The sequence below is a fragment of the Papio anubis genome, chromosome 13 (genome assembly GCF_008728515.1).
Source record: "Papio anubis isolate 15944 chromosome 13, Panubis1.0, whole genome shotgun sequence".
In the NCBI taxonomy this organism is placed as follows: domain Eukaryota; kingdom Metazoa; phylum Chordata; class Mammalia; order Primates; family Cercopithecidae; genus Papio; species Papio anubis.
The window spans coordinates 49615669-49641778 of record NC_044988.1 but is presented as its reverse complement, the minus strand read 5'-3'; the positions used below and the strand labels follow the sequence as shown (position 1 = coordinate 49641778).

General features: G+C 37.7%; 2 protein-coding genes across 8 annotated transcripts in view; one reads left to right on the top strand and one right to left on the bottom strand.

Moving 5' to 3' along the window:
• Positions 1-3957, top strand: part of HACD4 (3-hydroxyacyl-CoA dehydratase 4) — a 28520-nt gene extending 24563 nt beyond the window's left edge. For all 3 annotated transcript variants that reach the window (XM_017949826.3, XM_003911669.5, XM_017949825.3), the window contains one exon: positions 473-3957. In XM_017949826.3, the coding sequence (XP_017805315.1) occupies positions 473-555 (83 nt within the window). In that variant the 3' untranslated portion in view covers positions 556-3957. The remainder of the gene's footprint in view (positions 1-472) is intronic.
• A 4287-nt stretch (positions 3958-8244) lies between these two features.
• FOCAD (focadhesin) overlaps positions 8245-26110 on the bottom strand; it is a 315881-nt gene continuing 298015 nt past the window's right edge. For all 5 annotated transcript variants that reach the window (XM_017949827.3, XM_021927475.2, XM_031654276.1 and 2 more), the window contains 7 exons: positions 25732-25992; positions 24945-25034; positions 21012-21189; positions 19040-19137; positions 17127-17378; positions 14173-14248; positions 8245-11896 (listed from right to left, as the gene is read on the bottom strand). In XM_017949827.3, coding sequence (XP_017805316.2) covers positions 11823-11896; positions 14173-14248; positions 17127-17378; positions 19040-19137; positions 21012-21189; positions 24945-25034; positions 25732-25992 — 1029 coding nt within the window. In that variant the 3' untranslated portion in view covers positions 8245-11822. The remainder of the gene's footprint in view (positions 11897-14172; positions 14249-17126; positions 17379-19039; positions 19138-21011; positions 21190-24944; positions 25035-25731; positions 25993-26110) is intronic.

The following is a 26110-nucleotide window of genomic DNA, read 5'->3' as shown; positions in this document are numbered from 1 at the left end:
AAGAAAAATGTATGGAACAAAAACTTACCCTTGAATAAATTTGATCATTAAACCTAATCATTTTCCAGGAAATTGGGGAAAAAACTTTCACTATTAAATTTTTGTTTTCCCAGTTCTAACCTTCACAAATCCCCAAAATAATGATTATCTCTAGAAGGTAGCAGATATCAAACATAAGAACAACATATAGAGAGAAAAGACAAAAATGTGAAACTTTAGAGGGAGGTGGAGAGAGCTATGCTAAAGAAAGGAAGACAATTCCTTGCATCAAAAAAAGTAGGATAGAAGAGTTTTATTTACCTCTCTTTCTGCATAAAATCTGGACACTTCTTTAAGCATTCCTTCTCACATCTCCCTTGCAAGTGTCTTCTCCCTGGATTCGGGCAGCACTCTGACTGTATTTTAAACTCATTGTTCCTTCCAGAGAAATAGTTAACGTTACTTACTTTTGCAACTTCTTTCTCCATATTAGGCATGTATTTTACCTACAGTCATCTATACTCAGAAAGAAGAGACATCCTCGGAATCTTTCCCATTAAAAAAAAGAAAATGTGAAGTACAGCATTCCAGTGTGACATGAGAAAAGACAGGCTGTGGATTCAACCGGAGTAAATACAACACAGGAAGTATTCTGGTGGAAAAATACCTTATGTTTGATAAAAATCCATTACATGAAATGATTGCACATACCCCCAAAACTGTAGACATAACAGGCTATGTTTTTCACACATTGTATTTTTAAGACATATATATTCTCCATACCCTGCTTCACCAAAATTCCTGCTTCATTTGGATTTTATACAAGTTACACTTACATTGTATGTAGTCTGATTATTTTCCTGTAAGTTTAATGAGAAATAGGAGATTAACTGCAATAGATTCAATTAAATTAAGAAACCAAACTTGATAACCTAAATTACATGTATTCTTTTTCACTTCTGAGTTCCCAAATAGATCTGTAGGAGGGGAGGGACGGAAAAGATATTCCACAGTTGCCTAGAATAACATATTTTATAGACAGATTTCTGTCTTCAGAGCTAATAATTCAATACTCACCCTAAACATTAGATATGTTTAGAAAATTAAGTATCTTTCCAAGCCCTATATCTTAGCTCAAGTTGCTATAAGTAGAACACCATAAACCAAATGGCTTAAACAACAGCAACGCTTCTGACAGTTCTGGAGGCCGGGAATTCCACTCAGGATCAAGGCACTAGCTAATGCAGTTCCTGGTGAGGGCCCTCTTCCCAGTTTGCAGATAGATGTCCTTCTGTGTCCTCACATGAGACAGAGAGATCAACTCTCTTGTGTCTCTTATAATGGCACTAATCCTATTCATGAGAGCTCTACCCTCATGACCTAATTACCTCCCAATGGCTCCACCTCCAAATACCATCATATTGGAGGTTAGGGCTTAACACATGAATTTTGGGGGAACACAAAGATTCAGTCCATAGCATTCTGTACCTGGCCCTACAAAATTCATGTCCTCCTCACATGCAAAATACATAAATTCCATCTCAACAGCCTTAAAAGTCTTAACTCATTCCTGCCTCAATGCTAAAGTCCAAAGTCTCATCTAAATCAGATGTGAGTGAGATTCAAGGTACAGTTCATCCTGAGGCAAAATTCCTTTCCAGCTGTGAACCTGTGAAATGAAACAAGTTATGTGCTTCCAAAATACAATGATGGGACACACAAAGCAAGAAACAGGAAAAAAGGAAGGTGTAATGGGTCCCCAACAAGTCCAAAACCTAGCAAGCAAACACCATGAGATCTCAGGCTTAGGAATAATCCTCTTTGGCCTGATACTCTGGCTTCAAGACCCAGTGAGGCAGAGGTATTGCCCCCAGGACTATGTTGGAGGAGGATGACCCCTATATCACCAGGCAGAAGCTGTCAGGCCTGTTGAAACCAAGGCAATGACTGCCCCTTTTGAAACTGAGAAGGTACCCCTGATGTCCTCTGAATCACCGTTTGAGGTCAGTCTCTCCTTTTCTTGAAGAATAGTGTACATTTACAGCTGAATAGCTCTATGGTCCCAAATCCAAGAAGTCCAACAGTCTTCCTTCATTCTGTCCCATCTCCATTCCTTTCAACACAAACTGGCAGTGTTCCTGCGAGGGTGGCTGATTAGGTCTGTGGTTCGCACCCACGCAAATCTAATTGGATGACTGGTCAGCTACACCCTTAGTGTTCTCTACCAAACATGTTTTCTTACCGTTTTGTAATGCAGACAAACTGATAATTTCCCAAATCTTTAAGTTCTGGTTCCGTTTTGGTTAACAAGTCTGTCTTCATTTTTGGTCACATTTTACTTTAAGCAGTCAAGATAAACCGAGGCACTGGTTCAACACTGGTTGGAGATCTCTTCAGTTTAATATCTAATTTCATGGCTCACAATTTTACTTTCCACAGAACACTAGAACATGAACACAATCATCCAAGTTCTTTGGCATATTATAACAAAGATCACCTTTCTTCCAGTTTCCCATAACAGGTTCCTCATTTTCATTTGAGACTTCATCAGAATGGCCTTTATTGTCCATATGTCTACCAACATTTTATTCATGGTGATTTACGTGTTCTCTATGAAGATGGAGGCTTTCTCTCCCACCTTCTTGTCTTTGAGCCCTCACCAAAATCACCTCTATCAGTCCCTTCATGGCAATATTGACCTTTTCTAGCAAAAAAACTAGTCCCTCAAAACTCTTCCAGTACTCTTCCAGGTACTCTAGTACCTCAAAACTCTTCCAGCTTCTGTTACCTAATGTCAATGCTGCTTCCACATCTTTATGTATTGGTTATAGCAGCACCGTACTTCTTGGTACTAATTGCTGTCTTAGCTTGGCTGCTATAACAAAATACCATAAACTGGGTAGCTTAGACAACGAATATATTTCTCACAGTTCTCGAGGCAAGGAAGTCCAAGATAAAGGTGCTAGACAATTAAGTTCCTGATGAGGTTCCAAGGTGCTAGCTGATTCCTCTTCATGGTTTGCAGATGGATGCCTTTTTGCTATATGCTCACATGGTAGAGGGAAAAACCATCTCTCCCTTGTTTCTTATTGTAAAGATACTAATCCCATTTATGAAGGTTCCAGCTTCAAATGCCATCACGCTGGAGATTAGATCTTTAATATGTGAATTTAATGGGGGATACCAGGATTTCAGTCCCTAGTGCTCTGATAGAGTATTCATTAATGTCATGTATTCATTAACATCTTTTAAGTTATTTAGGCTTTGATGCCTTAAAAGAAGACCCTGGCCAGGCATGGTGGCTCACACCTGTAATCCTAGCACTTTGAGAGGCTGAGGTGGGCAGATCACTTGAGGTCAGGAGTTCAAGACCAGTCTGGCCAACATGGTGAAACCCCATCTCTACTAAAAATACAAAAATTAGCCAGGCGTGATGGCACATGCCTGTAATCCCAGCTACACGGGAGGCTGGGGGCATGAGAATCACTTGAGCCTGGGAGGTGGAGGTTGCAGTGAGCAGAGATTGAGCCATTGCACTTCAGCCTGGGTGACGGAGTGATACTCTAGCTCAAAAGAGAAGACCCTGATGAAAATAGTAAACCTTTAGCAAATACACAAATGATGCCCCATTCTGTATTCTCTTTAATTTTAAAAATCACGACACACATATACATTACAGGAAGATAAAAGGTATAAAAATATAGTAAGTACTTTTTAAAAAGGAAAATCCATGTTTTGGATTATTACTGAATTATTGCTAGTTACTGTAATGTAAGTCATATGTTCTCACAGTTTTGAAAAATACTTTCCTTGAATATCTAAAAAAAATGTGTGAATAACTGATAGTCATTGCTGTATCATTGATGTATCACTCAATTTTTGGTAAAGAATTATAAAGATCTTATCTAGTAACTATGTAAAAAGGTATTAAAAATATTGTGATGTGAGAATGGATTAATAAAAATGTAATTTAAAAAACGGGTCACTTATTTCCACTAAAGTAAACACTTGGAAAGAAACAATTGAGTATTAGGCTGCTTGAAATATTTATAAATATATTTGGATTTTAAAAAATTATCCTTTTAAAAAGCTACATTTTTTTTCTACTTTTATAGTTATCTTCTAAATTTTAGAAAAGTTACTAAAAGCTTTAGTGTGCAAGGAGAACAGAAACGCTTTGCAAATTTTAGGTGGTTAATCTTAATCACTCCCAATAAAGATGGCTACTTACACTGCTGAAGTACATGTACAATCAATCACTAAAATGAAGAGAAAATTAGAGAAACTACACTTTACTGGGTCATTATAATAAATTAAAATTTCGTTATTAAGTAATGCTTTAATTTTTTTAAACCAGATTACCTTAAAAACTTCTTAAAATTGAAAACCAAAAGAAACAAGTGAATTTATAATTATTTTAAAATAGAAATGAGTATTGACAGTAATTTGAGATATCTGCAACAATTGTAACATAAAAAGATCTGCCATTTCCTTTGGTGACGACACAATTGTTAATACTACTGTGGTTGGTTGCCTATATCCATAATGGAAAGGAATACTAAATTTCATTATCAGTTAGTGAAAAAAAGATGTAATTTCTTTTTCCACTTAAGTACATGTTCCTCAGGTTAAGAAACCCAGACATAGTGAAGTCAAGACAGTAACTATCTGGTTAATTGGATGTTACCAAGATCGCAAAGTTGATTTCTTTGACTATCTGTCTTAACTGTATGTTCACCAAATCCCTATTTCATTTTCTACAGTGTAGACAAAGGCTTACTTTCTCAAATTTAAGTAACATAGATGAAATAGGAACCATTAGATACTTTGAAAGCATATCTAAGACAACTTGTTTCTGAAATTTTTTTTGTTGTAAAATATAAAATATCGCATCTTAATCATTCTTAAGTGTGCAGTTCAGTAGTATTAAGTAATTTATATTATGCAACCATCACCATTATCCATCTCCAGAACTTTTTTTAACCTTGCAAAACTTAAATCCTATACTCATTAAGCAATGGCTCCCTATTCTCCCATCTGCCCTGTCCCTGGCAACCACCTACTTTTTGTCTCTATGATTTTGATTGCTCTAAGTACTTCATATAAATGTAATCATACAGTATCTGTCTTTTGTAATTGGATTATTTCACTTAGCATAATGTCCTCAAGTTTCATCCATTTTGTATATGTCAGAATTTTCCTCCTTTTTGAAGCTGACTGATAAGGAGGAAATTACTCCTGTCATTTTGCTATTTGTTTTCTACATAGCGTAGCTTCTTTGTCCCTCATTTCCTGCATTACTGTCATCTTTTGTGTGCAGTTTACTTTTTTATAGTGAAGCATTTAAGTATCTTTCTCAGTTCTTTTGTGTATATTCTGTAGCTGTTTTCTTTGTGGTTACCATAGGGTGACATTTAATATCCTGAAGGTAATTTGGACTTATGCCAGCTGAACTTCAAAAATATACAAAAATTCTGCTCTTTATATCTCTGTCAATCACTTCTTTAAGTTTCACAAAATTATATACACTGTGTGTCCAAAATCAATTTTTAAAAATGCAACAGTCTCTATGTAGAAAACAAAAAGTAGTAGATTTTCTCATTGCCCATGTATTTTTCTTTACTGAGATCTTTATTTCTTCATGTGGCTTTGAGTTTTTGTTTAGTGTCTTTCCATTTCAGCCTGCAGGACCCCTATTAGCATTTCTGGCAGGGGCAGGTCTAGTGGTAACATACTCTATCAGCTTTTGTTTATCTGGGGATGTCTTAATTTCTCTCTCACGTCTGAAGAACAGTTTTGCCAAATACAGGAAATGTGGTTGATGATATATTTTTTTCCTAACACTTTGAATATATGGAGCTCACTGCATTCTGGCCTCCAAAGTTTCTGATGAGAAATCTGATATTCATCACACTTACATGTGATGAATTGATTTTTTCATGCTATTTTAAAGATTCTCTCTTTGTCTTTGGCTTTTGATAGTTGTGTGGATCTCTTTGAATTCATTCTACTTGTAGTTTGTTGGTCATTATCTGGCTGTTCTTCAAATATTCTCTCTGCCCCTTTCTTTCTCTCTTTTCCTTCTGGGATCCTCACAATGTGTACGTTGGTCTGCTTGATGGGTCCCACAGATCCTTATACGCTGTTCACTTTTTTCCAATTTTTTTTCTGTTGCTCAGACTCTAATAATTTCCACTGTCCTATTTACATGTATACTGATTCTTCTGCTGCTCAAATCTGCCTTTGAATACCTCTAGTGAGTTTTTCATTTCAATTATCTTACTTTCCAGCTCCTGAATTTCTTTTTTGTATCGTCTTAGATATTCTCTGTATTGATACTACCATTTTGTTCATCCATTTTTTTTTTTTTTGACTTTTTCCACATGCTCTTTGGTTCTTTAAAAAACATCCTTAAGGCAGTTGTTGTACAGCCTTTAGTGGATCCACCATCAAGTCTTTTTCAGAGATAGTTTTTGTTTTGTTTTCATTTGAAAGGAGCATACTTTCCTGTTTATTTGCATGCCTTGTTATTATTATTTTTTTTTTTTTGCTGAAAACTAGACATTTCAATCTAATAATATGGTAACTACATCTCACTAAGGTCCCTAAGTTAATGTTTTTCTTTTTTTAAACTATTCCTTACTTTGCCCGCCTTGAGCAAGTTGTCAAATGTGAGAATCCGTATTTATTTCAGAAGTACAAATAGATATAATCTCAATGTCCAAAATATTTCCCCAAAGAAAGAATCTTACAATTATTTAAGTTTATATATGGAGAAAACATTTCATGATACTAAAGTGTTAAAGTGATTTAAAATTAAGTTTAAAATATGCTAAAAATTATCTCCCTTTACCCAGTATCTATCTTCCACTTATTTATTATTGCTTTGTAATAATTATAATGTTTCCCATTGGTTCAGATAATTTTAATATTCTTCTCGGTCTGAGTTATATATATGCTAATGTTGATATGACATGTTTCAACAGGGTAGTGTTCAGATTGTATGTTCAGGGAGCAACAGCCACAATTAACAAGGTCACCTGTTTAGAACGCAGATTCCAGGTCTCCACTAAAGATAGTTGAATCAGAAGCTCTGGGAATAAGCTCAGAATCCTACCTTTTGATAGAGTCCTCAAATGAGCCTCATGCAGAGAAAAGTTTGAAAACCACTACTTTTGAGTCTAAATTATTTCAGCTTTGGACAGAGAGAAAACTGCTAATAAGAACTACTTATATAAAAGCCACCAATGTTTTCACAACAGAGATGAATTTTTATGGCTTTAAAAATCCTTAAATAGTAGTTCTGAACATGTTTTTAACATGCCAAATAAGAATTACTAACTAGTTTATTTTTGCTAAGGGTAGCTGGAGTTTTAAATCTCATCTAAAATAAGGTTAGTTAATTCCATATGAAAGTCAATTAGTAAAAACATGCCTTACTTCATCACATAAATGTAGGTGTCTACTGTTACTTCATGGTATTCAGCTGAGTGATGGGGTCTTGTGAAAGATAATGTGGTCTGGAATTAAGAGCACTAGGTTTGATTTGAGATCAAGCTCCAGTATTTACTAACTGAATGACTCTGAGTTCCAGTTTCCTTAACTGTTTAAAGTTATTATGAAGACCAAATGACATATGGTAAATTAAACTTTTGAAAATTATAAAGGGCTTTGCAGAAGTAGGACATTTATAACATGTTCTGTTCTTACTTCATGATGGTTTGGTGATTTATATTCTCTGACCGTAAGTTCCATGAGAGCAGGGATAACACGTTTTGTTCAGATTGTACCCCAGAAACTTGTATAGTGGCACGTAATAGATGCCTATAATTGTGTGTGCAACTCTCTCTTTAAAGAAAACCACCCCTGCATCTAGAAATATATTTCAAGAAATCTATCAGCTTAATTAGGTAATGAATTTCAATTGTATCTCAAAGGGTACCTTATATTTAGAAGACTAATAAGTTTTGGTTTTGTTTTTCTTTCAACTTATATAAGTATCTTACCATGCTACTTCTAGAATGTTTTGATCGTTAAGAACAATTTCTTAATACACTTCCATTGTCTTCCCAAGTCCCCACATATGTCAAGAATGTGTTCAAGCATTATAGCTATTTATTTGCAGTGAAACACAAAAGTGATTACATTTCAATAACATTTTATAATTTATAAACCATATTTTTGTATTATTTATTTTAACCCTTACAGCTACTTTGTGAGGTAGATCATTTCATCCAAAAAATAAAACCAAACCTCAGTGAATAATCATTTTTATTCAGTTTCATATTTAATAATTTAGCTGGAAATGATCTTACAAGCTCCCTATGTTTGACAAGAATCAGATGAGCTAAGTTGTAGTTTTAAAGAAGTTTTTAGTATTTATGAAGATTAACAGATTAAATACATAACACACAACTTTATAAATACTATATATATATCATACATTTAAGATGAGATTTTAGAGTTTCCAGGATCACAGTAAAGTATTTCCCGCAGAAAATATAAAAGCATGTTACCTCGTCCAGGACCACAGCAGTGATGACACACATTCATAAACGAAGATGATGCTGTTGGGTGTCTTTCCACAAAAGTGATGAAGAATGTGAATGGTTCCAGCCACACTCTGTCCCATAGTTCCATTTGAAGTGGTTCCTATGAATAGGCTGGTTGGGTCAGAAATACAAACTGACCAAACAGGGACCTACCCTCAGGCTTTAATGAAGGCGCCATCTCTTTACCAAATGATCTGATTTCTCTTCTAAAACAGCAATTTACTAAAGTGTTTGCTAAACCTCTAAAACTGCTGCTTGCTTTCAACGTTACTAAGTTACTTCAAGATAGTAACTGAATCCTTAAATCTGACTCCTTATATAATTACAGTACCACTATCTCTGGTTAAAATCATTTTGGAGACATTAATGTCTCACAATTAACTTCAAAAAAGATTATTAACAGCCTTTCGGTTACCATGGAGCCATTACATTACAAATAAAACACAAAGAGGATTTTAGGCACTTGCATGGATCCCAACATCTGTTCCAAATGTATACTTTTCAAATCAAGAGTCAGAGTGTTTAGATAGTTCTGAGAAACCTATCAGGGCTCAAACCCCACACATTAATTTGTTAGTACATCTCAGCATGCTATTTGTCTTGGCCACTTAAACGTTTTTAAAAACTAACAGAAGATGACTTGTAAGGAAACTTTCCATAAAGTTAGGAACATCTGGCCTAAAAATGCAGGGACTTCTGGTTTCTGGAGAATAAACTGAAAAATCCTAAGGTCATAATTTAATTCTCACCTGAGGTCATACAGATAGCAAGAGAAAAGGTCTTATTATTCTGGTGATCTATATCTTAGAATGTTTAGATGCAAGAACCTTTGGAGTTTTGAATTTAGAATCTTTAGAGGTTCCCATGAATAAGAAAATACTACAAATCTTATATTCAATGCTGCTCAAAATAAAAAGAAGGAGCTGCGGAAAAAAGAATAAACATCTTATTTCCTCCCTTTTGTACTCTTCTGTTTCCTTGTCAAGGGCAGAAGCAGGGAAAAGGTTTGAATGAGAAGAAACTGGGCTGAACTGAAAAGGGCAGTTTGGGGTTAGAAGACTAGGCTGATTCTTCACCCCTTTACTTGGGCATTGGCAGTCTCTGGCTGCTGACTCAAAAAAGAGTCGTTCTTCAGTGCTCACTTCCCCTTCACTACTCCTGTTTGCCATTCACGTTGCAAGCTGGCCCAGGAATCTGAAGTCCTTCAACCCATGAAGACCTACTCATTTACACTACAGACCTAAACTTCTCAATTCCAGAGGTCTACGGATATGAGGCAGAGTTGTTTCTTTATTTGATTATAGCAATCTACATTAAGGATGAATAAGGTTTCATCCTCTGTGGGAGTTTTCATCTTAAAGGGGAAGCTGATGAGCCTGGTGCATAGAAAGAGCATTGGGTTCTCTGCCACTTACTAGTTGTGTTTGCACCATTTTAAAATAGAAAATGCCTCATTGTGATACTGTTGCAAGAGTTAAATAATATAATACAACTGAAAGCTCAACTGTTCTGTCATTTTGATATTTGTTTTCTGTCTGCTTTATAGGTGTTTTGTCCCTTGTTTCCTGCATGACTGTCATCTATTGTGCTTATTTTTTTGTAGTGAAGCATTTAAATACCTTTCTCATTTCCTTTTGTGTATATTCTATAACTGTTTTCTGACACCTAGCAGTGAATGTTAGATGAATTTCAACCTCTCATCAGTAGGAAATATAAGCAAGTATATATGGATGGGAAGGAGAGGGAAGCTGGTTTCTAGAGTAAATTTTCTATCTTCTTGGCTTCCTTCAAATTCATTTTCCTCTAGCCCAACCTCTAAGGAAGTAATATATTTGGAAAACAAAACTAGTAAAGCTATTTTAAACCTAAGTGGCAAGTACACTGGTGACAACATGAAGGTACAGACCACAGGGGAATGCTAGAAGCTCCATGGTGGTTGAGCAGCACCCGGCACTGTGCTATGGCATGACAGACACAAAGGTACATATTTCAGTGGCATAATTTTTCTTCCAATGATCCCATATATGCATCAGTACGTTTATATGATTGGCTAAACGCAGAGCCCTGATACTGGCTGTGAGAAGAGTAATTAGCAAACAGACCAAAATTTAAATGCTGGTTGAGTCTCAAGCCATTGAATAAAATCCAACCCTTGAGAATATTGTCACAAACCTTCATTTACGTTAGTCCACTACTCACCCTGATTAAGACAGAGATTTGTACTTATTTAAAAAAATTGATCTTCAGGGGAGATATCTGTCATTTTTTTGCCAGTCCAGCACCCCATCATCTTTCTTCTGGAGGAACCCCAGTTCAGGTGGTTTGGGCGGGTCTGCCTTGGCCCCTCTCTATCCAGAGACTTAGGAGTGGACATATGACCCAGGCCTGGACAGTTAGAATTCCCCACCTCCCTGGGCCCAGATACTTGCTCAGAGACTCACATGTGACCTACCTCCCTGGGTATAGGGATCCAGTCTGAACCAGAATCTTCCTCATGTTGCTTCTGCTGTATGTGGGCAGACACCTTTCTTTCCCTTTGAGGCCACTGGCAGACATCTTGCCAGCTACAAGGAATGAGCCTGAGAGGAACAAAGCCTGATGGCATCACTGGATTCACTGGATGCAGCTGTGTCAGATGGGATCTACTCTTAAATTTCTTAGTTTGTGAACTAATCTTTGGCTAAAGCTATTTGGAATCGCAACTTTCACTTGCATTCAAGAGAACAAAGCATAAGGAAATTATAGACACCATTAATGAATCTGATTTAGCTAATATTCAATGTTATACTTATTATTTAAATGTGTATAGCAGTTCCAAGAGAGTGTTTTATCAATAAGGAAATTTGTTTGACTCATTGAGTCAATGAATATCCTCATGGAGATTCATGGAAAATAGATCATAATGCCATTGTCACCAAGTGGTGCTGGCACCTTCCCCCATGCCTTAAAACAAAAGTCACACGCACAAAATTGACAAGATTATTTTACTGGAATTTAGCAGGGAGAAGATAATCTATTCAAGTTTTCACAGAGAAAATCTCCACATTGAACTCTAGCCAAATAAAGAAAATCCAAGTTCCTGTTTCAGTCTCAACTGGCCCAGGTACTAAAGCAATGCACTCCTCTCTTAGGAGACATGTGTCAAGCTGTCAGCGATGTGGCCACCTTTTCATGACCTTGAACTCTCTGCATCATGTCTCAGCAATCCCAGGCATGAATTCTGAAAAACTTCTTCCACTTATACAGTTTTCCTCATCCAGCTGAGAATGCTGCTGGTTACTGTAAAACTGTTCACCAACCATATGCTCTGGTCCATACAGCTTTCTTCTTAAACTCTGGGAGAACTCTCAAGGACAGCAGGGTGGCTAAGGGGACAAAATATAGGTATAGCTGCATTTGAAAAGGTCATTTTGATCAAAAAAGGTGTCAGAACAGAATTTGTCTTTTTCTCACTTGGCTGATGTTCAAGGCTAGGGAGTCCCATCAAGATTTTGGCAGAATTTTAATGGCAAAAAACCATTTATAAATATTGGGGGTAAAGTTAATTTTTATTTTTTAGTTATCCTGTAATCAGTTAATGGGAAATTTTGCAGAATTAAAATGAAAGCTGACTTCTGGGATGCTGGTGATGTTTTTTTTTTTTTTTCTTGATGAGGGTGCTGATTACATGGCTGTGTTCCCTTTGTAAAAATCTACTTACAATTTGTGCTCTTTTCTACTTGAATATGGTATTTCCATTAAATATTTACTTAACGCTAAAAAACAACAATGAATAACCTGACCCTATAATAAAGTTAGGTTCATGTACTCAATGGAGCAAGTATGACCATACTAAAGTATATCTGAACATGTATCCCCAAGTCCAAACTATTTCTGATCTGTCACAGGTCCCTCAGGGATCAATTTAAAATAGGAAGTTCTGTGTACTTCCTTTAAGTAATTTTTTATATATTTTATTTTAGAATATTAATACAAATGTATTGAGATTTTATTTGAAATATAATAATATGAAGGAATGTAGGTAAGCCAGAGTTGCACAATTATTGTATGTGAATCTAATAAGCCTACTATATAATCAAGTGAATATGAGCTTCCTTGGCCCAAATGACTGCTTTCCTCATCTGTATGAGTTGTCACCTTTGTGACCTAAGAGAGTATATCTTTGGAGCAACCAACGTTATTATGGCCATTAAAAATGAGCACAAACTCCCAGGGGCAAACAGAGTAAGCCCTAGCAGCAAGTCTCTAGGGATGGATAATGTGAAAACATGTCAGACCATAGCCCTGATTTTCAATGAAGTTCTGTGGTTTATCAGAATCATGTGGGAGCACTGTTGTAGCACACACATGCCTCCCACCACTATGAGGAGACAGGTTAGAATCAATGAATTCTTACTTGTTTGGCAAACAATAAACTATACCATAGTAATAGGTAAAATATGGATCATACTCTGACTCCAGGCTGACCAGATAAATTATTCCAGAATAGGCCAAGAGCAACTTTCTGAAGGTGAAAGTTTCAGTGTAGTATCTCACAGCATGTCAGAGACATCAGATCCGTGGCAGCCGCTGGTAGGCTCCAGACCCCCAGGTCACCAGACATGAAGGACAAGAACGAGCTATTGTATTCCATATAGCCAATGCCCAAATGACTTCTCAGATCTGAGTAAAATAATCTACATGAGTTTTACAGAAAGATCTTCCATGTTTGTGGATCCTACAATCATAGTTAACAAAGTCGATAGAGAAGTACAAAAGATACAGTAATCATCTAAATGCCGGAAAGTATGAGAAGTGTCTAGTTTCCCTGGCAAGATACTGTGAAGCTCATTAAAAACACTACTTATAAAGCCAGTATAAGAACAGGGTTAAATGTTTGAAAAAGAATGTTAAAATTAAAAAGGCAGTATTTGAGTTATGTGTATTTTCAATTGTATATGATTATAAATATGTAAGACAACACAAAAGGGAGCAAAAAATTCTTATGGAAAATATAAAAATTGTCATTGGGCAATGGGACTCTGGATTTCTCTTTGCTGCTTTTTAGTTTTCTGAATTTTATGAATTTTAATTAAAATAATATTTAACTATTACAATAAAACATTTTAAAACAATTTAAATAAATGCTAAATTTAAAGGGACTGGCATTCTTTTTAAGTCTACTTTCTGGTTCAAAATGCCACACTAAACAGCTCCAGATTAGCCCATTCAGAAAGCAATATAGGTTGAGCATCCCTAATCTAAAAATCCAAAATCCTCCAAAATCTGAAACTTTTTGAGCCTCAATATGACAACACAAGCACTTGTGTTAAAATTCCACACATAAGTACTTAACACCAAGTACCTTGATTCATGTACAAAATTACTAAAAATATTACATAAAATTACCTTGCAGCCATGTATGTAAGGTATGTATGAAACATAAATAAACTTTGTGTTTAGACTTGGGTTCCATCCCCAAAGCTTCTCCTTATATACGTTCACATACACCCAAATCCAAAAACATCCAAAATCCAAAACACCTCTGGTCCCAAGCATTTTGGATAAGAGATACTCAACCTGCAACCACTAGAATGTCATTCTGCTCCGCAGACAATAATGGTTTTTCCCCTATGTCGAGCATAAAACATGGAAGTAATACCTTTCAAAAGATCCCTGGACTTTGCTGAGAGGGCTTCTTTAGGGCTTTCCATGATGCTGAATAGCCAGTCAATGAACTAGGGTAAAAATGAAGAATAGTGTCAAAGAAGAGAATCCTACGATTAGCAAAAGAACAGTTAGTCCCTTGGACCTACATAGATGAGGCGATTCTCCTGCCTCAGCCTCCCCAGTAGCTGGGATTACAGTTCTTAGGCAATACCTTCCCCAGCTGGAGCAGATGAGACAGGAACCAAGCATAAGATATGGTAAAGTTGGACACAGCTCCCATTTAGTTAAATGACCTGGCAAAGTCAAACCTACATCCCTGCTGAATACCTTGAGAGCTGATACAGGAATTTTTTTTTTTTTTTTGAGATTGAGTCTTGCTCTGTTGCCAGGCTGGAGTGCAGTGGCACAATCTCGGCTCACTGCAACCTCTGCCTCCTAGGTTCAAGTGATTCTCCTGCCTCAGCCTCCCGAGCAGCTGGGACTACAGGTGCATGCCACCACACCTAGCTAATTTTTGTAGTTTTTTCTTAGTAGAGACAGGGTTTCACCATGTTGGCCAGGATGGTCCCAATCTCTTGACCTTGTGATCTGCCTGCCTTGGCCTCCCAAAGTGCTGTGATTACAGGTGTGAACCACCACGCCCAGTTGCTGATACAGGTTTTAAGAGGGAGGTAAACATGGGCCCAGAGGGCCTCCTGTGTGTCAGGAACATTATCTCTTATCACTCTGACGGGCCCAGAGAGATTAAAAACCTTTCCGAAGTCCACTCTCAATGTATAGCCGTGTTAAGATTTGAACCCAAGTACACTTGGCTTCAGAGCCCTATGCTCTTTCTTTGCATCATACTGCCTCCCACCTGGTTCTGTGTGCAGCTTGGTCTAGGCTCCTACGCTGGGCAGTAAATGGAAAACACATCAGATATAAGCCCCCGTTTCTGAAATAAAATATGTTTCTGTAGATGAGGACAGTTGTGCCCAAATGGATATGAAACAGAAAGTTGAAATGCAAGAGGAATGGCATAAAATAATTCACCGGGAAGAGCCAAGCATGTTAACCATGAATAAATCCTGCAAATGAGGTAGACACTCATAGTATTTATGAGTTTGATCCCTCAGGATGCAGCCAGAATTGTTTTTGAATTGGATACAGGGTAATTTTATCAATGACTGAATGCTGCCAATCTTGGTTCATTAGAAACACATATATTGGTGATAGGTAATAGGCATTTTAGTTTCACATATAGAAGCTAGGTTGAAGAAAGAGTAAAATAGGGAGAAAAAGAAAATATTCCTAATTCCCTGCTTTATTCAAATTTTTTCTCTTTGTTGATTTTCTTTTTCTCAGTTTTGTGCTATAATATCCTACTGGTAAGCAAAAAAATCAAGCACTACAAATATATAATCAATGCAAGAGGTCTACATTGTAGTCCAAAGGGAACGCGGTATCCCAGTCCAGAAATAATTTAAGGGAATACCACATTTAAATTTTTTTTTTTTTTGAGACAGAGTCTCCATCTGTCAGCCAGGCTGGACAGCAGTGGAGGGATCTCGACTCACTGCAACCTCTGCCTCCCGCATTCAAGCGATTCTCCTGCCTCAGTCTCCTGAGTAGCTGGGATTACAGGCCACCACACTCATCTAATTTTTGTATTTTTAGTAGAGACAGGGTTTCACCATGTTGGCCAGGTTGGTCTCAAACTCCTGACCTCAGGTGATCGGCCTGCCTCAGCCTCCCAAACTGCTGGGATTCCAGGTGTGAGCCACTGTGCTCAGCCAAAATTTGATTTTAAATGGGACACAAAGCACAAAATTTGGGGCAGCAATACTAATGCTTATTAGGTTTAAGAAAAACAAGAGGCATTTTAGTTGAGACACTTGGTGGAGTTGTGCATAGCTGAACTGTGGGTCTACAGTTCAGAAATGCTTTTAAAGATTAATGTTCAGATTTCAAGAATAAGCAACAAAAAGTTAGTTTTAAGCTTTCAACTTCATAAAAAGCCAGTTTTGATTAAATGAGATTCAAAAAACAATCTTCCAACCAACTGTATTAAGGACAGGTCAGAAACATATAATGAGAAGTACAGTAATACAGTATTACCACATGCTTTGCAGAACAGCTAGTAGCCTGGGGAACCTCAATATTAAAAACCAAAAAATGTTTCCTTTTGGGTCATATGTTTTAACAACTCAAAGTAACACATGTTCACATACAAAGGCCCCAACATGACACAATGTCATCTTCCCCTTCACCCAACTCCTTCTCCTGCCCCACCCCTACTCCAGAAGAGGAACTAGACTGAACAGCAAACTAAACAATTTGGGTTTTCCTGAGGGCAAGGGTGACACTATTAGACCTTTACAAAGCTCTGTTTGGCATCTAGCACAGACCAGGGCACATTGGGTACCTGGAGCATATCTGTGCAAGGGAATAAGCTACAGGGAACCTTAAAGATGCTACAAGAAGATGGATGCTCCCGACCCACATTTCCTGGCAGAAAACTTCCTGACCCACCCAGGCATTGTTGATCAACTCCCTCCCTTGCTCATCACTACCGTATCTTACTTATCACACCCTTTGCAATTCTGAATTTGCCTTCCTGTCTACCCTCACCTTGAGATTCTGAGCTCTGAGACATACTCACCCTTTCCTCTCCAGGATCAAGAAAACACGTGCCTTCAATAAATGAACGAAAGTGTGGGCTTTTCCTCCACCTCACCCCCAGCTATAAGCAAGTTGCCACCTTACTGTTGTTTTTAATCAGCAGTTGTCCCGAGCCTGGGCTAGCCTCAAACTCTGAGACTCTGCATCTGGCTGAGATTTGGGGCTGAGTAGGAAAGTCTGTGGTGTGATTCAAGATGTACTTAACTCCCACCTCAATTCTACAGTAGAAACTGCTGAAGAGACAATGGCTGCCTGCCCTGCTAAGCAGCTGGCTGCCAGCCTCACCTTCTGGGTCTGTTCCTTCCATGGCTCTTTCTGCAGCAGCAGAGCCATGCTATTGGGAAGCAGAGTGAGAACTTCCTGCAGAGTGACCCTGTGCATTGGACTCCTGCCAAGGAAGCTTGGTACTGGCCCAGCCGGGCCATTCTCCTGATGCCATGGCAACCAACTGGCACTGAGACCGAGGAGGAGAGGGGCAGCGTGGTCGGCCCATGCAACCACTGCGGTTGCAAATATCAGCAAGAAGAAGTCCAAAGCCTATGATGAAAATAGAAATGACGTTAGGTCACATGTTTTAACAATTCAAAGTAACACATGTTCACATACACAGCCCCCATCGTGAGGCAATGTCATCTTCCCCTTCACACAACCAGTCCCTCCTGCCCTACCCCTACCCAGAAGAGGAACTGAACTGAACATTAAACTGAGTTTCCATGTTTAATGAAGAGATGTTTTTGGGCGTTAGAAGATTTTGAGGTACCTTTATGTGAAGGCAGAAGACCCAACAGTTTCATTATTATTGCTCTAACATTTCAGGAGAAACATCGTTTATTCAATTCCTAATCACATCAAGATCCAAACGTTCCTGTTTTGATGTTTTCAAAGAGTTTACAAAATGAAGAAATATTTATCACTATGTAGGTAAAACTAATTTTTAAAAATATGTATACTCTGATTCTACTTTTGAGCAAGTCTTCATTTTTTTTTAAGGCAAGTGTTTTAAGACATGGGGTCTCACTATGTTGCCCAGAGTGGTCTTGAACTCTTGAGCACAAGAAATCCTCCTGCTTTGGCCTCCCAAGTGGCTGGGACTATAGACATGTACCGTTGTGCCCAGCTTCTTCAAGCATTTTAAAAACCTGTCCAGGATCTATCCATTTAGATTTCAGACTAATCTAGACAATTATTGAAATGGTGATTACAGAAGCCACCTCTGAGTAGTTCGATTACTGTGATTTAAACTACACTTCTTTCTGCTTATCCGTATTTTCTCAGTGTTTTAAGGTTTTTGTAAGAAAACAGAGAAAGTTAATAAAAATTTAGGAAATCAGAAGAAAGAGGACAGATCATGCAAGTTCAAAAAAAGTTTAAAAAGTACTTCCTAATCTCTTAAAATTCCTAAACTCACAAATTAAAATTCAACAAGACATACAACTCTTCAGAAAAACTGGGCAGAATTTCAAAAAGCACCCCAGGTTATGCAAATTTGACTCACATAGTAAACAGAATACTCATGAAGCATGCCTACAGAAAAAAAAATCTGCTATTACAAAATGCACAGCTGCCAGCTAAGACAACACAATGAAGGAAAGCAGGAAAGGGCTATCTTCATTTTATTTACTAATCCTTTATTTTCAAACTCACGCAAACCTAATACTAGTGGTTCTCACTTTTTTTGAGTCACAGGTAATTTTGCAGGTGTGATAAAAACTCCCCTCCATATGTGCACACATAAGATTATCTGCACACACTCCAGGAACCTATTCAAAGCAGGCATTTTTAGCCATATGCTGGGCCAGTGTGGAGGCCAGAGCCCTATATTCCCACATGCTTTATGGGATCAATCCCAGCTACATAGGAGCTTGGGTTCTCTCTCTCCCGAGTGTCCTTTGTGTTCTGCCTGTCAAGAAACATATTTTGCTGAAAATATTTCTCAAAGGGCAGCCTTGGGTGTCTCCAAGAGCTTGGCAAGAATACTGATTTCCTTGTGGCATCAGAGAATCATTAAGTGTGTCTAAAATAAAAGGAAAGAGGGAAAGAAAAGCTGCAAACAGCAACGTGTTCCCCTTTTGGGAGCATATATTTTAGGTATATTTTATATTATTAAAAGTAATGGCAAAAACCGCAATTACTTTTGCACCAACCTAATATAAGTTCTATATTTTAAGGAAGCTATAAACTACTCCTCTAGATTTTACCTCATCAAGAGCCATATTCTGAAAGGATGTTGACTGGTAAGCAACATTTCTAATATAACCCATCAGTTCCAAGAGCCACTCCATTCTCTTCAAAACGCCTGAAATGAAAAGGGTATTTTCTTACTAGACCATGGTTTTCCTTTGAAATGTAAAACAGATCAGTCACAACCATCATAACTAAAGCAGAACACCGGGTGAGGACTCCATTACCCAGTTTCATGCTCCCTTGCAATACCCGAGACTTGTGACTGCCTGTGAGAGAGTTCTTTGACATTATTCACATCAGATAACGGTATTTTGGTCTTTGATTTTTCAAAAGCCAATTTATTCTTTAAATCTCCCTGACCACTAGTGATAAAACGCATTTGTTGGAGTTTCTCTCTCAACATTAAATACACTAGGAGAAATCTGGCATGCCAACTAACTAGCAATGTTGAATTGTTGACGATTAGTTGTTTTTACAGTTCTCCTTTGCATAAGTGTTCCCAATTTATGCCAACTCACAGAGGAAACCTAACCCAAAGACATGTAAAGAAAAGCAAAATACAGCCATTATATTTCCATTAGCAGAAATATTGACTTTTTTCCCTTTTCATTTTTTTTTTTTTTTTAAAAACAGGATTCCTAGCATAGTAAAGACTACTACGGATGGGTTTCAAAAACAGGAACTACATTTGAGAGCCGGCTGGTTCTGGTTAGAACCAAAGGCAACATCAAACTTATTTCAGTTTATTACATGTAACTTCATGCTTCATTTGAAACCCCTACTAGATTTCTTCCTGATACATACACTTTTGGCTTAGAGTGAAAAAGTCCAGTTTCTCATCATAGGTTCATTTTTCAGTGGAAAGGTACTAATGCAGACATAAAAACTGTTTCAGACTGCCACAGAGGATGATGAATCAAAATTTCTCTTTCTTTTTTTTTTTTCAAGATGGAGCCTCGCTCTGTTACCCAGGCTGGAGTACAGTGGTGGCATCTTGACTCACTGCCACCTCTGCCTCCTGGGTTCAAGCAATTCTCCTGCCTCAGCCTCCTGAGTGGCTGGGACTACATGTGCACGCCACCACACCCGGATAATTTTTGTTGTTTTAGTAGAGACAGGGTTTTATCATGTGGGCCAGGCTGGTCTTAAACTCCTGACCTCAGGTGATCCGCCTGCCTTGGCCTCCTGAAGTGCTGATATTAAAGGCGATACAGTCTTGCAGAGTATTACAATCATGCTTGTCAGTTTTTCTTCAAAATCATAATACAAGAGATGGATGGGGAAAACCAGGCACATAAGCATAAGCAATTTGTCCAGAGTCACACAAGCGTCCCAGCCACATCTACCCCTCAGGAGCCTGGTGCCATTCAGAACTTGAATGTAGTCTCCAGAAATTGTAAGCATATGACCAACAAGCTGGATAGAACAATGGAGGAGCTCTCTTATTCAGTAATTGTTAAAGCATAACGTAGAAAATGGTCTAAAAATTGCATCATGTGATTCATTAGCAGAGTTTCAAGCTTGCTACTGTGGGTAGGGTGGCAGGATTTGATTATTCTTACCCCAGAGAAGTTCTTCTGTAAAATAACTAGCTAATTTTTTTTGTTTGTTTTCTCTTGTTTGGTAAATGACTACCCAAAAGCCATTTTCCTGAAACCGTCAGGCAGAATCAATTGACATCTTGTGTGTTTGGGAAACTGAAGTTAAACAGGCAGAAGCAGCTAATTTGTTTGTATCTTTGAGGGTCTACAGAGCCAAATACAATACAAAATCCCTCGAAAGAATCCATCCTTATTTCTAAAAAGTGGATGTTGTGAGCTGTAACTGCTCATTTCTATCCAAGTAACTCCTCATTTGGCACCAGAAGGCCTAACCTGTGTCAATAAGCGCTAAACTAATTTTTAAGTTGAGAACACAAGTGCAACTTAAAAGCAACAGCAGGCAGATCTATTCCTGTTTCTGATATTCACCCCAGGGTGTCCTCACCTGTGTTGGCATGGCTCACAATCCGTGCCTGGTATAAGCTGTGCAGAATCATCCAGGCCAGCACCTCTTTCTCACGGTGCTGCACAGCAACACTCAGCATATCGGTCAGATTCATCAGGGGGAATCGTCCTTGAGAGACTAAGTACAGTTTGACAAAGGCAGCCTTTTCTATGTTGCTCTATTAAAAAAAAAAAAAAAAAATTGTTTAGTTACTATTAACTGAAGTAGCTACAGAATTTCATGGCATGGGCAAAACAGAAAAGGTGAGTTGGATGTCATTATTCTGTTCATTTCCTACAGCACATGACCCATCTGCCTGTGTGCTAAATTAACATGAACATACAATAGAGGGTTGTAATGCCATCTCCTGGCTCCTTCATTAAAACCATAAATCTGTTCAGGAGTTAGTCCATGATGATATTTAGTAAACATACACAAATAATAATAAAATGATGACTAAAAAATACAGTACTTACCGTGTGCCATGCATCACTCCAAGCATTTAACATGTGTTAATTCAGTGGTTTTCAAAGTATGGTACGCAGAACTTCTGTGGAACCCCACGGTGCGTAAGAGGTTCCGTGAGGTCAAAACTATTTTTATGTTAGCACCAAAGTATACTAGTATTCATTGTATATTGTACTGACATTTTTTTTTCACAAGCCAATTTCACTTAAAATATCCTTGTAAACAAAAATAATTATTAGTTCCATTAAACACTGGCCCTTGAATAAATATTTTTAAAAATATTCTGCGGGACAAACTGAGAAATACTTATAAGGGAATTGTGCTGCATACCCAAGTATGATGGTGGTCTCAAGCCAAGGAAGAACACTTGTAAGATTAGGCTGTGAAATATCCACTTTTTTCACAGAACACCATTTACTTGAAAGAATAATTGATGGAAAAACTATTATTCAACCTGGGTATTTGACAGATTATTTTCTTGAAACTGAAGGAAGTGAACCTGTCACTTCAAGAAAAATACCTGATAGTATCTGAACTTTCAAGAGAAAATTAGATTTTTGGAAAATTTGTTTCTGCTTCTATGAGCCTGGCAGCTTCCCAATATGTAAAAAGCTTTTCTGATGAGACTGGTAGTGATATTAACAGTATGATTATTTTATATTGTCAACATTTGGAAGATCTTCAAAGCTCGGTGATTCAATATTTTCCAAATGACTAATGTATGCTATTACAAAACCCTGCATGGGTAAAAGACCCAAAGTACAAAACAGACCAGTGGAATTTAATGTAACGAAGTATATAAGTTTCATTGATATGGTTTCAGAGTTTACACTGCAACTAACCTTTAAGGAACTACAAGTTGCTGGCCGGGCAAGATGGCTCAGACCCGTAATCATAGCGCTTTGGGAGGCCAGGGCGGGAGGACCACCTTGAGGTCAGGAGGTCGAGACCAGTCTGGCCAACATGGTAAAATCCCGTCTCTACTAAAATATAAAAATTAGTCAGGCATGGTGGTGGACGCCTGTAATCCCAGCTACTCTGGAGGCTGAGGCAGGAAAATCACTTGAACCTGGAAGACGAAGGTTGCAGTGAGTTGAGATCATGCCACTGCATTCAAGCCTGAGTGATAAAGTGAGACTCGGTCTAAAAAAAATTTTTAACAAAAAGGAACTACAAGTTGTTGAATTTTTTGGTGAAATGTAAAAGAAGTATATCCGTTAATTATGTGAAAAGACTATTAGCACACATTTCCCCTTTCCTCCTGCGTATCTGTATGAGGCTGGAATTTCTTCACATACTTCACCAAAACAACCTCACAACAGATGGAATGAAGAAGCTGCCATGAGAATCCAGCTGTCTTCTATTAAACCAGACATTAAGGAGATTTGCAAAAATGTAAAACAATGCCACTTTTCTCACTGAATTTTTATGCTTTAAATGTTTTTATTAATCATGTTAATATATAATGGTTTTCTTATTATTGCTTTTAAGTAAATATTTAGAAGTTTTCCTAGTCTTTAATTTCTAATAAGGTAAATATCAACAGATATGACCCTTATAATTAAAAGCTCTTTGGAATCCTCAATAATTTTTAAGAAGCTAAAGTGTTCCTGAGACTAAAACATTTGAGAAATGCTGTATTTACTAATTCTCACACCAATTCTCTGCAGTAGATCACTATTATCATCCCACCTTTACAGATGGGCAAACTGAAGCACAGTGGTTAAGCAACTTGCTTAAATTAAGGTCACATAGCTACAGGTGGCAGAGTAAGAAACAGAACTGGGGGAGTCTGTGTTCTCTACCACTATCTTATTCTTACCTCTATTCTTTTCAGAAACAAACTCTGACCTTGCTGAAGTAGACTACCTCTTTAGGGGACATCAGAACACTACTTAGTATGTTCCAGTGACAATGTTCTGAATGGTATTTTAGGTAGAAACTCAAGTGAGTAACAGCAACTTTCAGCTCTAGGTACTAAGAAGTAAATGACATACTTTATTTCCAATTACATTACATGCATGTAATAATAGGATATAATTTGTTACATATATGTAGTAATTATGATAATAAATACTGAGTCCTTATCTTGAGCCAAGCAGTACTCCAAATACTCAACATGGACTAACTCACTGAACTCTCAAAACAGATCTAAGTCGTAGGTGTTATTATCTGCCTTTTATAGATAAGGGAACTGAGGCACAGAGCTTATGAAGCTTAACCAAGATCGCATTGCTAGTAAATTGCAGAACTGGATTTCAAACTGTAGCAATGAGGCTCCAGAGTCCATCCTCTTAACTATTTCCTTATGTTGCTTCTCCTTGCTTAAAACAAACTTCCAAAATGTTGATATTCCAAATTTTTTTTTTTTTTGAGACGGAGTTTCGTTCTGTCTCCAGGCTGGAGTGCAGTGGTGGGATCTCGGCTCACTGCAACCTCCACCTCCCGGGTTCAAACAATTCTCCTGCCTCAGCCTCCCCAGTAGCTGGGACTACAGGTGTGTGCCACTATGCCCAGCTAATTTTTGTACCTTTAATAGAGACGGGGTTTCAGCATGTTGGCCAGAATGGTCCCACCCTCCTCAGCCTCCCAAAATGCTGGGATTACAGGCATGAGCCACCGCACCCGGCCCCAAATATTCTTTAACAGTGGTTTTCAAACCTTAGTTTACACCAGAATCACTGGAGAGACAATTAAAACATAGACTCCTGGGCTCCATCTCCAGAGTTTCTGATTCAGTAGGTCTAGCAGGGGGCTCAAGAACTCACATTTCTAATCATTTCCAAGGCGATGCTGATGCTACTCATGCAAAGACCACATTCTGAGAACCACTGCAATATGACGTAGATATTCAAGGATATGATTGAATAGGCAAACCTGCCATAAAGTAAAGTAAATGACATGAAGTCCACCAGCTGTAAGGGAGCTCACAGTTCTCTAGACCATTGGTATTAGCTGGTATGCAAAAATGCCATTCAAATGCAAGTGTGTCATTTGGGATGTACTTGTACTAAGAAATGATTCATTATTGATCTGCAACTCAAATTTAACAAAGTATCTTGTATTTTGTTTGCTAAATCTGGCAACTTTACAGACATGCTACTTTTTGCTCATTCATCATTTGACTTGGGCATGGGTGTGGGAGATAAATTATCCTGTGTCAGGGCTAATAGTTCTTGCTTTTCAATCAACTACCTTCTTCACGCCAAAGGACAGGATCAGGTGAAGGGCAAAGTGGGAGAAATTGGGTTAAAAAGTTATTCATCCATACAACATTTGTTAAGCACCAACCATATCAGTAGGCTGAACAAGAGGTTCAACAATATAAATGAAATAGTTTCCTAAAATTAACCAATAACAAAAATGAAGCACAACTTGCTTCAGCCAAAAGGACACTGAAATCAATTCTTCAATTGTAATTTCTGCCTCAATAATGAAAAAAGATATAGAAAGATATGTTATTACCTTAGTAACTTGGGCGATCCGATTGGCATCATCATCTGTCATTTCTAAGAGGCATTTTGCTATGCTGATATACAGCTCTAGATCCTTTCTCTGATAAAGAAAAATGCCAAACATGTCAACAAACAGTGTAAAATAACGGGTCAAAATGTTCTGACAAATTATTAGATTTTCTTATCCCCATGAACAGCAGCTGATGAGATTTTAATTTTAACCAAACCAAAACATTTGGCCAATTTTTGTCATTTTGAAGACATCTTTCCTGATACTTTGTGGGTTTTTTGTGTGTGTGTGTGTGTGTGTGTGTGTGTGTTTTCTTTTTGGCTATACCTTTTTCTCCTTATCAAAATCCCTTTATCCCAAATAAATTTCTAACCTCTTTGTAAAATTACAATTCAGAGGTCTTTTGGAGGACGGGAAGGGCTGATGCTAAATCGTTTTATATAAACAGTATATGGGAAACTATGCCCAATGATTCTCCAGGTGTAAAGTTTAAGGACTTCTGAGCTTTCTGGTCTTCTACAAGAGGCATTTGATAAAAACACCTAATAGCAAATTTCCTGGTGCAGCACTAGTTAAACTGCTTCTAAGCTTGCTCAAAACTTTGGTTCTAAAAATTCAACCTCAATTTAGATCTTGGAAACAAACACACTCCTAGTAAAGAATGTGGTTATTTCTTGCTAGCCTTCCCACCCACATTCTTAAAACATACACCTCCCCACTTTGCCAAAAAGTCTTTAAAATATCCCAAACATAAATTGTCAGGAATGTAAATATTTTTGTTCCTCACCCGAATCTTATTTGGCAGGAGGTCAAAAATTTTCCCAGTAGCTTCAGAGAGCAGACTCCAGAGGTGGTGGGCAGGGCTGGGCAGTTTCATGGCCTGGCTCAGACCCTGTAAGGCACTTGGGCATAGCTCAGGATTTCCAAGTGGGGAAGCTGCTTTAAAAACCGCCACCATTAAATTTTCAACAAAACCCAGGATCTGTTCATCAGAGATGTGTTTTATCCACAGAGGTACAGATATCAGGAGATATCTTTTGGTATTCAGCTGGAAGTAAAACAGAAGAGGTTGAATGTAAATAGGCAAGTCTGGTTTTGAAATGTTCAAAACCTGTAGGTCATCACTGTGTTTGAGGGTAGACTGAGAGATAAAAGGTTCAGGTTAC